Raw genomic sequence first — 13,648 nt, forward strand, 5'->3', positions numbered from 1 at the left:
CGTTTCCTTCCTCTGGGGGAAGCTTTTCTGGGTTAACAATTTAACATTCACTTGGCGAGCATGTGCTGTTGAGCCTCGTTCTCCTGCTGCTGTTGGTAGTTGAATGACCTCCTAAAGAGCATGATGCGTGGCTCGGGACGATGGATCGCGTAGTGAACCCATCCTCGACTCTGCTGAACCCCGAACGCCCTCCATTCATTCTGATAAACAAAATACAAATTAACACTCATTTTATGCTTTTCATGAATTCTTTGAACCATGTCTTCAGTTAGATTTGATTCTTCGTTTTTTCTCGTTCCTATTTACTTCAGAGAGAAGACGATTCTTCGGCAGCAGTTTGGCCACTTCAAGAGGAAGAACCACATGCCTGACAAAAGATACAATCGGAGAAATTTTTGAAATCCTGGTGCGTAACTAACCATAATCAAATCGCGAAAAACGTAAATTGGATTCGATTTCTTCATGATCCCAGAGAGGAATTTCGATACCTGTATTCTTAAGTGTCGTCGAAGTATTTCTCGGAGTACTGGGTCTGGCCCATATCTATTTTCTTGGTTCAATCCTATTTTAGTCGCTAGTGGAGGAGAAGAGACCAGGAAACAGAGAAGAACTGACTAGATCGGTTTATTGATTTTGGGAATCAAAGAGGGAAGAAAGAAAACACTGTGAAGAAGGAAGATGAAGCAGGTGATGATGAGAGCAAGGAAGAAGAAAATTCAAAATTTTCATCTAAAGAAGCTCCGTCTCTGTCTCTCGATTTGCTAGAATTGAGAGAGTGTGGATTCTATCTATAAGACTATCAATAACGGATCAAAAAAGGGTTCTTCGAGAAGCTACTGAACCGTTTGGAGCTAGATACCAAGTCGGAAAAATGCATCTAGTAGGCCCTCGAACGTGCTTGTTCGGGGAGGACAACAATCGTGGTTGCACATCGGTTGTCGACGATAAGGAATGCCCATGTCATCGCTGTGATCGATGATGGGAAGGTGGCGGAAAAGGGTCTCACTCTCATCTCCATCTGCAAGGAACGGAAAATAGGGGAAATCGGAAAAAAGGGGAGGAGAGAAAGGGGAAGGGGAGAGAGAGGGAGGACTTCACATGAAGCCCGCTGCCTTGTGAGACGAGGAAGATGAACAGTTTTTTTTTTTTTTTTTTCAAATACAAGCGTAGTATGAGAATTAAAAAATATTGTAACGGTGGATTTTAATAGAGGGCTAACAAAAGGGGGGTTTTTGTGAGTTTTTGTCGCAAAACAAAATATAGGGGGTCAGTGACTTCAGTCCAAATTCCAAATAGCCACTTATGAAAATCTGGACACATGTTCGAACCTCGTGAGTTAGTTAACACGACCGAGTCGTATCGAGTTCCGAGACACGCAAGTCCGATGAAACCTTATCAGGTGGGAGAGGGGTGTGTGGGTGTTATCAGATATCACAACTGGTCACTGCTCACTGGATTGAAGAAGATAACTGAGCTGCTGCTTCTACATCACAAAGATATAAAAGCTCTCTCCCTTTCTTTCCCTTCTTCTTACTAGCCCGCATTATTATAGTAGAGCTCTCTTGTCTTTGCTCCACAATGCGCGAAGACCTCTCTGTTCCATGTCTATCACTTCTGTGACAGTAGATACACCTATAATGTCCACAGCAATTCGAACTCCCACATGGGTCTCCAAACGAAGACTTCTCGAACAAAAGCTCTCGGAATGTTCAAACCTCATTCATTTGAAGCAAATTCAAGCCCAGATGTTCAAAGCCAATCTCCATCAAGATCCTTTTATGGCTCGCACGCTTATTCAAGCCTTCTCTTCGTCTCGCCAGGTGATGTTAGCAGTTAACGTTTTCAACCAAATTCAGCAACCCAATACTCTTCTCTATAACACACTCATCAGAGCCTGCACCCAGAATTTCCAATCCATTCTTGCCTTTTCCATCTTCTTTGATATGCAAAAGAATGGTGTATTCCCTGACAACTTCACCTATTCGTTTCTTCTCAAGGCTTGTTCAGGCCAATTTGCATTGCGCCAGGTTCAAATGATCCACTCCCACATTGAAAAATTTGGTTTTTATTCCGACATTTTTGTGCCCAATTCACTTATCGATACCTACTCCAAGTGTGGCGCCTGTGGTGTCGATGCTGCAAGGAAGGTGTTTGCAGCAATGACAGACCGCGATGTTGTTTCCTGGAATTCCATGATTTCGGGGTTGGTTAAGGGTGGACAGTTGGAAGAAGCTCGCCGACTTTTTGACAAAATGCCTGAGAAAGATGCAGTGAGTTGGAATGCTATTTTGGATGGATATGTGAAGGCTGGAGAAATGGATACGGCTTTTGAGTTTTTCGGAACTATGCCAGAAAGAAATGTTGTGTCTTGGTCAACAATGATAACGGGTTATAGCAAAGCAGGAGACATGGATATGGCTAAGATGATGTTTGATAGGATGCCTGTGAAGAATTTGGTTTCCTGGACCATAATGATATCAGGTTATGCTGAGAAAGGACTTGCCAAGAAGGCATTTAACTTGTATGATCAAATGGAGATGTCTGGATTGAAGCTTGATGACGGAACCTTTATTAGTATTTTGGCTGCTTGTGCTGAATCCGGTTTGCTTGGTCTTGGTAAAAGGGTTCATATCTCAATTGAGAGGAGTAGATTGAGATATAGCATAAAGGTATGCAATGCCTTGGTTGATATGTATGCAAAATGTGGGAGCTTAAGCAACGCACTTAGTGTTTTCAATGGAATGCTTGAGAGGGATGTGGTGTCTTGGAATGCCATTATTCAAGGACTAGCCAGGCATGGGCATGGTGAAAGTGCCCTTGAGCTTTTCTCCAGGATGAAACAAGAGGGTGTAAAACCTGATGGATTCACTTTTATTGGTGTCTTGTGTGCCTGCACCCATGCAGGTCTTGTCAAGGAGGGTAAACATTACTTCTCTATAATGGAAATAGGCTATGGGATTGTTCCCCAGGTTGAGCACTATGGTTGCATGATTGACCTTCTTGGACGAGGGGGGCATTTGAAGGAAGCATTTGAGCTTGTGAAGAACATGCCTATGGAGCCAAATGCTGTCATTTGGGGAACCCTCTTGGGAGCATGCAGGATGCATAATGATGTTGATATTGCAGAGGAGGTTGTACACATGCAAAAACTGGAATCCTCGGATGCTGGTAGTTATGCTATCTTGTCCAATATATATGCCGCAGCAGGCCACTGGGATGGTGTTGCTAAGGTGAGGTTGCAGATGAAAAATACAGGCACCCGGAAGCCATCTGGGACTAGTTCTATTGAAGTGGATGATGAGTTTCATGACTTCACTGTACATGGTAGATCCCACCCACAATCGAGCTGGATATATAATATGATTGATACATTAGGTTATCATCTTAAGCAAGTTGGTTTCGTGCCAAAGGCAGATTATTAAAATAATGGATAACTGGTTTTGGTTGCTAACCTGGATATAGCCAGCTTAACTGTTCTTGATGGCGATGTTGCTAAGCATGGTTTTTATGCCAAAAAGAATTTCAGTTGCAAACGCTATGTTTGTCAGGTCATGTGAAGTAGCATTTCAGGAAGCATCCGCTCATAATACTTCTGGTACTGCTGCTTGGACTGACCATGCTGAACAAAAGAGAGTTCGATTGTTCTTACTGGGGCTAATAGTTCTTTGTTTATGTATGACATTCAGCCAAAGCATCAGGAGTTTTTATTTTTAATCATGTGATTAAACGATTAGGTGTATACAATTAGCAAAAGGCCTATCAAGTGCATCAGTGCATGTACACATAATGGAGAAAGCAGGTTGCATATTGTGTAACCATTGTCATTGTTAAAACCATGGTAATCAGTGGGAGAATTCCTTTGTACTTGTACGTTCCTGCTTCTGTATATTCAGTTCTGTGTTAGTTTTTGACATATTGTTTGCTGAATTTAAGGATGACCATAAATAAAGATAAATTTCCTGGGTATTGAGTGTAGATGTCATTTCTATTCTATACATATATGAATAAGATTTATTTATTTATTTTTTCTGTGGACACTGTTTTGGCATGTGACTTGTGAGCAACAGCTTATAATAACTATATGGTTATACTTTATTTTAAATCAGTTTTTGCCTTTTGTGTAGCTCTTCAATTTTTATAAAAGGGGTAAATCATGGAAACCTGTTATGCATTTCCATCCGTGTTACCTTAATAATATTTTATCATAGCCATAACAATGATTTCAAAATTTCCTTCAAGGGGTAAACCATAAAAAAAAAAAAAACTTTTATGCCTCTCCAGCCTCGATAATCACCATTCAATGTGTTATCCTAATCAGAGAATATATACAAATACCCATATATTATTAAAGTATTGATGCAGTAGGATTTTGTATTACTTGCTTGCTAACCATGTAAATTTAAAATCTACTTTGGAAGCAATCCACCAAACCTGATAAAGAGTTATGGTTCAGTTTCAGCGGCAGGTAAATTAAGCAAACCCATCGAGGATGAATCTTCTATTAGGTTTCAGTGTGTCTTTATCTTCTTACCTGCTCTAGTAGTTGAATAAGGAAATTAGATAAGTGGGGTTACTTGACCATTCCACAGATGAGGAAAAATAGATATATTGGGAGCTTAGGAATCTTCATCAGTTATCATCATTTTTTTTTTATGTACACATCATATTTATGGTAGCAAGTCATCTAGAACTTTCAGCGACGGTCTTATTCTGATTTTGATTTTTGAAAAGCTATTCCCCTTCGTGCAAGGAGTGGCCAGAAACCTAGATGGAGGCATTTTTCCCTCCCTAAAAGTGTATGCTGGTCAAGTGAACCTTCAAAGCTGATGAGGTGTGTGATATTATCTTACAAAAAGAAAGAAGCCCTACTGTTCAATAGGGCTGTGTGGTCCGTAGGCCGCCCATTCTTTTCCAAGTTGCCTTGCTACTACCTTTTGGACCAATTAAATATGGGGTATATTATATTCTACAGAATAGGACTTTTGGTACGGGTCATGTAGGATTTCTTGTCTTGGGACCCTTTCCTGGCCAACACGTAAGAAAAACTATTCATTAGGAGACTTGGCTTCTTGTTTGGGTCGATTTGTACTGTGTTGTCCACATCAGCCCTACTTGAAAGCTGATAGATATAGATACATAATCACATGGCCAACACGGCAGGTCTTTTTGGATGCCATTTTTTAACAGAAGCATTGCCCATTTCTGCAATTTTTGAGGAGGCCATATCAGCAAAACTTGTTTGTGACTTCTTGATTTGCAGAAATGAGCAACAAAAGTGTGCTTTCCAGATTTATTGGTACTTCTCAACACATTGAGTATGTGTCCAGTATAGCTTCCGTTTATTAAATAAATTGAACCGTTTCTGGGTCTAACGGTTCAATAGTTCAAATCGAATGGATGACCCATTTTGATAAAAAATAAAAAAAATAAAAACGGCCAAACCGTTGGATGGTTCAAACGGTTCAACTGCCCATGATAGTCATTTGCTGACCAAATCAACGGTTTTTGATAAAATAGCAGTTTTGGGGTAAAACATAACTAATCACCTGATCGGTTCTTGGTTTTTCCTGTCCGGTCTGATTTTGAAATCCATGGTTTGTACTTGATTAGTCTTCAAAAATGAGAAAAGTACTTGATAAACTATTTATGGACAATTAGGCACCACATCAGCGGAATAGTAAATAAATGTTTAATTGTTGGGGGAAACATTAAAATAAATCTTCTCCCAACAATTGATGTACATATAAATAAAAACCCACTTTTATAAATATCAACACGCAGATGAATATGATGGAAGAAATGCTGATTTTACGATGACATGATAGTATTTTAATAAACTCCTATCAAACAAAACACACGCTGAATAAAACTAAAAAACTGAAACCAATATTTTCACAAGGTGTTTTGTAAACATCATCTCAACGTGAGATTTCACAAACACTTAGTGGGTACTTGGGATTGAATCCCGCCTTCACCAGGGGTGGGGTGGTGTTATGGGTGGGCTACCCTCCTCTAGGCCGGTGGTCTCCACCGGAAATGGAGAGGGCTTAGGTCCAGGTCCATCATTACTGCAATTGGATGGGTCACTTGGTCAATACTTGGGAATTGGTAGGCCACCAAAGTTTTAAGCAGAATTAGCTTGTAGGTAGGCAATATCATGAAGCTATGCCAAAGGAGTTATGAAATATGTTTTGTCCTAGTAGGGAGTTTCAGATGTACGGACACAATCCTTTGGGTCGATTATTGACCCAGGAGAGGAGGTTCCACTAATTCCTGTTGAGTGCTGTCTACAGATGAGGAGTCTTCTAAACCGTATGGATTGTAAATTGAAATTCAGATATTTGTGGGTGGGTGGGTAGGTGAGGGTGCCGGGGGGGTGTTCTAAATTTATATTGACAATTGACAAACAGACAAAATGCACATGTCATGTGAACACAGCAATCCAAAAGTAGTATCATTCTAGAACTGGGTTTGATTGGAGCAGCTTCCACTTGTTATCCTGTTGCTCATTGCTTGCTTACGTGAATCTGGTAAAAGAACTCAGAAACTACCCCATTGAAAACAAAATATTGCGGAGATGAAGTTCAAAACAAAATATTTTTCAATGAGGATATTTCCTCAGAGAAATGATTCAAAAATGTCATGCTTATGTGGAGACAGCGTGTCAATAGTTGAATTTTCTGCACCAGTTCTCTTTCTTTTCAAAGAAGGGGAAAAAATAATGTTGCAGAGGAGCTTGACCTCATTCCAGAGTGTGTAGAAGAGAGGAATGCAGAATGCTGCACCAATTTTGGCTTCTCTTGAGTCTTGATCTCACCCTCAGATAAGCAGATTCTGTGCTTATGTGAGGGTGATGTCATAAGATAACCATAAACAAATTCATGCACACGTGTATATAACATAGGAAACCCATCTGAGGTTAGAGAAGATAGAGGAATACTCTGGCTCATTGGACTCTTATTTACATGTTAAATTAATTAAATTGATAAACAAAATCATTAGCAAATGGATGGGCCCAGGCCAACAAATGTAGAAATCATCGCCTTTATTTGACCATTTTAAATTCATATTAAATAAACGCACGCGCACACATATACACTGGGAGGCTTCATGCTTAAACTAAGGGACCATGAAAACAACTTGGCTTTCTTTTTCTTCCTTTTGTTTTTGCCTTTGAATATCGTTTTCTTAGGGTTTTATTCCACAATTAGAGATCCTTCTGATTAGTCAATGAATTGAAATGAAGCCCTTTCTATATCTTTATAATATACACAATTTGGTTGGTTGATTGGTTGATGCACAATTAATACAGGGTGAGAGACCCAGGTTACTATGCTGTGCACCCTGGATCCATCCTTTTCAATCTGCGCCCCTGTATCTATTTACAGCCTATCCACCACAAAATTTTTTAGATGGGAAGTTGGGAAAGCCTCTTTTATTGGGACCCACCACTTCAAGCCGACCACCACCGTAGGTGTTTGATAAAATATGCGCACATACATTGTGCAACTGTGCTTCAATCATTAGTTCATTACCCTGCTGGGTCAGATCTTGAGTCTTGACTTGAACAGCCGCGGCGCAGGCGCTAATCACTGTTCGATTAGGTGAATCGGCGCAGCATCCGACGCGATGAGCCCTCCCCCATTTGTTGGTTCACGCGCTCATCACTGTTCAATCACAAGTCAACACTCTTTGCGCTGGTGTTAAGCATACGCTTGACTAGAGACAGAGAGAAGACCAGAAGAGGACCCAGGTGTGGGCCTGGACCGTCTGGTGCCCCAATCCATACGGCCCAAACTACAGAAACCCCGTCTTGCTCATTCACACTCAAAACAGAGGTGGGCCCAAGCTCAATCACATGCTTGCGGGGGCCTCACGTTTCAACTCTCAAAGCGTTTCTATTCCTCCTCTTCTCAACCAAAATGTTTCTCTCATTCTTCTACCTGTCATCTACTGTAAACAAATCTTGCGTCCACACTATCCTTTTATTAGACCAAGACCGCTCGTTTAGTAATTTTGAGGCTCAGACCGGACGTAAAACCGGAATTCCCACCGGTTCACGGTTTTATCAGTTCATCAGTCCGATCCGTCCCGAGTCTTGTTCAGGAAGCTGTCAGCTGACTTGAATGCAAAAACCAGTCCGAGCCGAAAAAGGGTCAACATGGGCGGCTCGTCCGCAACTTCTTCTGAAACTGCGACCAAAGTATCCGGTGTTGACAATATTTTAGCACCATCAAGACATCAACAATAGAAAAACTTATTAGTAATTAAAGGCTGGAGATTAAAATTTAAAAAATTGAAAAAAAAAATTCAAGAAAATAAAGTTAAACGACGAACGTCGAGCGTTTCCTCCAAGCTTGGTTAGCAGCGAGCAGGCTATTCAGCCTATTCTGCTTCAACGACATTCTAAAACGTTGGAATCTCTGAAATTCGTGTAAGAATTTTGGAAGCTGATTCGATGAAAAATCTTGAGGGGTTGGAGCTGACCCGACGTTGAAGAAGGGAAGGCAGAATAAGAGAAGAAGAGAAGGAAGAAGGGGACAGGACGGATCATGAGAGAAGGAGAAACAGAGTGGCGTTTCTTATTACTATTTTCCTTAATACTGTTTACAGGCATGTATCGAAGTTTCTCTTTCTCTCTCTTTTCAATTTTTAAGTTCTTCTAGCTTGATCGGCAAAAGCTTCATCCTTTGATAATAGTAATACCAGTTATATTACGAAGTCTGTAATATAATTTAAGAATAAATAAGCTCCATCATCATGAAGCATGCACTAACTTAACATGCTGCTTCTGGTTTAATGCCTTTTCTTCATACGTTTTCCGTTTCTTCTTATTCTGGGTATGTCCTGTATTAATTAGTAAGTTCTGATGCGAATTGCTTCCGTTTGGTCGGTGGCGGCCGGCTTTGTCATCCATCTGAGCTGGAAACCATCCACTGAAACCCCTTGCACCCGTCTGCGTTACAACAAATCACGATTTGCGGTGGTGCAGGGGAAACTTATATACGACTTGTCAGGGAGGCGGAGAAGTTGGCGGTTCCCAACCGATATGCGAGTTCGTCTGTGTTACGATCCTCGTCAGATTTTAGCGCGAACTCTGAAACTTTTTAATAGCAAAAGAATCAGTCCGCACGAAAGCCGAGACCATCCGAGTCTCTGGTAATATTCGCTTCGCTTGTCGGGGGATAGAGTCAAGAGTGTCGTCTCGTGGCCATATCAATCGCTTACTATTTGATCTAATCCAAGTTATCCGACCTCTTGCCTAGATTCCCTTTGTTTATCTGGGCAGATTTCTTTTCTTTTTTCCGTTCCAGACGGTGGAATCCGAATGAAAATCTGCGTATCAAGTTTGACGCAGGGAAACAGAGTACTGCGGTGCTCAAATTTTCAGATCCGAGCTGAAACAAGATCAGACGAATGCTATTCCCTCTCTTTCCACCCGTTTCTCTCGTTGTTTTCTCCGTCCAAGTATCCCATTTCTTTTTTGTGATGTTGAGAAGGAACCACCATAGAATTGGTATCAGATCAATCCCATCTATCTCTCCCTCAGTCCCTTGATCTGAGGCCCGTTTTGGATAATTTTCTTATTGTTGCTATACAAAAATGAAAACAATGACACGTGTCAGAATTGGATGGCAACAGGGTCGATTTGGATTTTTTTTTCTAATTCATCTCAACCTCCCAATCCAAACCCCACTCATACATAAAAATGTAAAATCCTTCTTAATTCCATCATCCCGCATTTGAGGGTGAAACCAGTTGGGTCCAAAATCCATATATGATTCTTTTTTTGTTATTTTCTGTTATACCTATATAATGAATAATATAAATAAATATCAAAATTTCCAATTATTCAATTAAAACTATCAATTATCTTACATATAAGATTTAAAACACTATAAAATTCAACACATAATAGTATGATACATACACCAATATGCCTTACAACAACAGATTCAATTATTAAGATATTATAAACATTAGGGGTATTTTAATAAATCCAATATTCATATCAAAGAGGGTCGGGTTATACCCAATAGACTGAAGCTTTCTAGATAGAACTTAGATTGAAAATTTTCTATTGGTTAGTGATTTGCTTATTGAGTTTAATTCCTCCAAACAGGTCGGATAGTGGCTTCTGTTTCTCTACAGACTGACAAGGAAGTTTTGCTACGGCTGAAGAAGTTTCTCATAGAAAACAATCCGGTAAATCAAGGTCCATACACTGAATGGAACAGAAGTTCATCTCCTTGTTCTTGGCCTGGAATTTCTTGCAATGGGGCACGAGTTACCGGAGTCAATCTCTCTTACTACAACATTTCTGGGGGCATCTTTCAACACTTCTCTGCTTTAACCCAACTCTCAGAGCTTGATCTCTCCAAGAACACCATTGACGGTCCAATTCCAGCTGATTTGAGTCGATGCAAAAAGCTTAGATATCTAAACCTCTCTCATAACATCCTTGAAGGAGACTTGAACTTGACTGGACTCACCAGCTTAGAGACACTGGATCTATCCGTTAATAGACTCCATGGTGAAATTCAATCAAGTTTTCCTGCAATATGCGACAGATTAGTCGTTCTCAACATCTCTGCAAATAACCTCACTGGCAGCATTAATAATTGCTTTGACAATTGTTGGAGCTTGCAGCATGTTGATCTCAGCTCGAATGGTTTCAGTGGAAATTTCTCGTATGAGTTTTCAAGGCTGAGAAAGTTCGTGGTGTCCGAGAATAAACTAGGTGGAGAAGTTCCAGCATCCATCTTCAACGAGAATTGTAGTCTAGAATATATAGACATATCAGAAAATTACTTATCTGGCGAAGTTCCGAAAGAAATCTCCAAGTGCAAAGATTTGGTATATTTGAATTTGTGGGGAAATAATTTCACAGGAAAGTTTCCCCCAGAGATTGGACTACTGTCAAACCTTGAAGCTCTAGTGTTAGGAAGGAACAATTTCTCAAGAGAAATTCCAGAATCATTGATAAATTGCAGCAGGTTGACATTTCTGGACCTTAGCAAAAATGGGTTTAGAGGAGATATACAGAATATATTTGGAAAACTTGAGCAGGTGCAATTTCTTTTGTTGCATGGAAATTCATATACAGGAGGAATACACTCTTCAGGAATCCTCAAATTGCCGAATCTAAGTCGATTAGACCTCAGCTACAACAATTTCTCTGGGCCGTTATTGGTTGAATTCTTTGCAATGCCGAAACTAAAGTTCTTGATCCTTGCCTTCAATCAATTCTCTGGCCGTATACCGCCAGAATTGGGAAACTTACCACTTCTCCAAGCGCTTGACCTTTCATTCAATAGACTAACTGGACAGATTCCTTCTACGATTGGAAAGTTGAGTTCTCTCTTATGGTTGATGCTTGCAAACAATTCACTAACAGGAGCAATTCCTCGGGAGATCGGAAATTGCAGTAGCTTGTTATGGCTAAACCTTGCCAACAACCGATTATCTGGGTGCATCCCACCGGAATTGGCACATATTGGCCGAAATGCCACTCCAACATTCAAGTCCAACAGAGAGTCCAACGGAGTCATAGTTGGTTCCGGTGAATGTCTGGCGATGAAGAGATGGATTCCAGCAGACTATCCGCCTTTCAGCTTTGTATATACAATCCTCACTGGGAAGAGTTGTGGAAGCATTTGGAATCGATTACTCAAAGGGCATGGCCTTTTCCCAATCTGTGCTGGTAATTCAGTAGTTTGGACATTTCAGATATCAGGCTATCTCCAGTTAAGTGGAAATCAGTTTTCAGGCGGAGTTCCTCCACAAATTGGTGAGATGAAGAATTTCAGTCTCCTCCATCTCGGAATGAATGCATTTTCTGGAGAACTCCCACGGGAGATTGCAGAGTTGCCTCTTGTAGTTCTTAACATATCCCACAACAAATTTTCTGGTGAAATTCCAATGCAAATCGGGAAAATCAAGTGCTTACAGAATCTCGATTTGTCTTACAATAATTTCTCGGGGGAGTTTCCGGCAAGCTTGAATGGTTTGAACGAGCTGAACAAATTCAATGTCTCATACAATCCATTCATCTCTGGTGAAATCCCGTCCACGGGACAATTGGCAACATTTGAAGAGGAGTCGTTCCTTGGTGACCCACTTCTACGTCTCCCAGCTTTCATAAACAAAACCATACCAGGCAAACAGGGGGATGGAAAGACCATGGAGAGGCCGAAGAAACCGATCATAAGTAAAGCAACATTTTTCGCTTTTCTAGTCTTGACCATGGCGTTCTTGATATGCGGAATCTTTTCCGTCATCGTTTACACAATGGTTAGAGATCCGATTGAGTCGTCGGGGTATTTGCTGGAGGATACAGAGCACAGGCATTACAAGGTGTCGTGTTCCTCTTGTGCACTATCATCAGGGACATCGGATTCCGTCAAGGTTATCCGATTAGATAAAACGGCATTTACATACGCCGATATACTCACGGCCACCGGCAACTTTTCTGCGGAGAGGATATTAGGTAAGGGTGGGTTTGGAACGGTGTACCGCGGCGTCTTGCCTGACGGGAGAGATGTAGCAGTGAAGAAGCTACAGAGAGAAGGTGTCGAAGGGGAGAGAGAATTCCGGGCAGAAATGGAGGTATTGAGCGGCAATGGATTTGGGTGGCCGCACCCTAATCTTGTAACGCTTTATGGGTGGTGCCTATATGGGTCAGAGAAACTACTGGTCTATGAGTACATGGAAGGTGGGAGCTTGGAGGATCTTGTGTCCGACAGGACAAGACTGACATGGCAGAGGCGGATTGAAGTGGCCATTGGTGTGGCTCGGGCTCTGGTATTTCTGCACCATGAGTGCTTCCCGCCGATTGTACACCGGGACGTGAAGGCCAGCAATGTGTTGCTTGATAAACATGGCAAGGCACATGTGACGGACTTCGGGCTAGCCAGGGTGGTCAGTGCTGGGGAGAGCCATGTGAGCACAATGGTGGCCGGAACAGTGGGGTATGTTGCACCGGAGTATGGGCAGACGTGGAAGGCGACGACCAAGGGCGATGTGTACAGCTTTGGAGTACTGGCCATGGAGTTGGCGACTGCAAGGCGGGCTGTTGATGGAGGGGAAGAGTGCCTGGTTGAGTGGGCCAGAAGGGTTATTGGGGACGGACGGCCAGAGGTGGACGGAACCATGGTTCCGGTGGTGGTTCTAGGATCTGGGCTTGCCGAAGGGGCACTGGAGATGTGTGAGTTGCTGAGGATTGGTTTGCGCTGCACGGCGGAGGCGCCCCACAAGAGACCGAATATGAAGCAGGTTTTAGCCACGTTGATCAAGATTTCCAGCTGCTAGCATGTAGCTGGTCTGGTGCCTGAAATTGTTCATTAATTCACAATATTTGAAATTTTGTACACATTTTTTTTTTCCTTTCATGTAACACAGATATGATACACATGCATTCTTCATTCATTTTTGTGAAGAAGTTACAAATTTTGATCATACAGAAGACCTTTTGTTTGTGTTTTTCCATTAGTTGAGACGAAAGTTTAATTCTTTGATTCAACTGTAACACTGTAAATAATAAATGTCAGACAGCCAAATGTAAAGGATGTAGTCTTCGATATTTCGCCACTGAGGCTTGATTGAATCCAGGATCCGGCCAAATTCAAAATATGAATTCATTGAGTTT

The 13,648-nt window shown here is 41.4% G+C and overlaps 2 protein-coding genes across 2 annotated transcripts; both read left to right on the forward strand.

Annotated features, from left to right (window-relative positions):
• Positions 1-3,975, forward strand: LOC148854378 (Tetratricopeptide repeat (TPR)-like superfamily protein). Its single transcript, XM_088940905.1, has one exon. The coding sequence runs from the start codon at positions 1,602-1,604 to the stop codon at positions 3,420-3,422; it is 1,821 nt and encodes a 606-aa protein (XP_088797031.1). The 5' UTR covers positions 1-1,601; the 3' UTR covers positions 3,423-3,975.
• A 4,439-nt stretch (positions 3,976-8,414) lies between these two features.
• Positions 8,415-13,458, forward strand: LOC148854379 (putative LRR receptor-like serine/threonine-protein kinase At1g74360). Its single transcript, XM_088982545.1, has 2 exons — positions 8,415-8,613; positions 10,124-13,458. The coding sequence occupies exons 1-2, from the start codon at positions 8,553-8,555 to the stop codon at positions 13,309-13,311; spliced, it is 3,249 nt and encodes a 1,082-aa protein (XP_088838671.1). The 5' UTR covers positions 8,415-8,552; the 3' UTR covers positions 13,312-13,458.
• The last annotated feature ends 190 nt before the right edge of the window (positions 13,459-13,648 follow it).

This window comes from Nelumbo lutea, chromosome 4 (assembly GCF_056320005.1).
Source record: "Nelumbo lutea isolate HS-2025 chromosome 4, American lotus-T2T, whole genome shotgun sequence".
NCBI classification, from domain to species: domain Eukaryota; kingdom Viridiplantae; phylum Streptophyta; class Magnoliopsida; order Proteales; family Nelumbonaceae; genus Nelumbo; species Nelumbo lutea.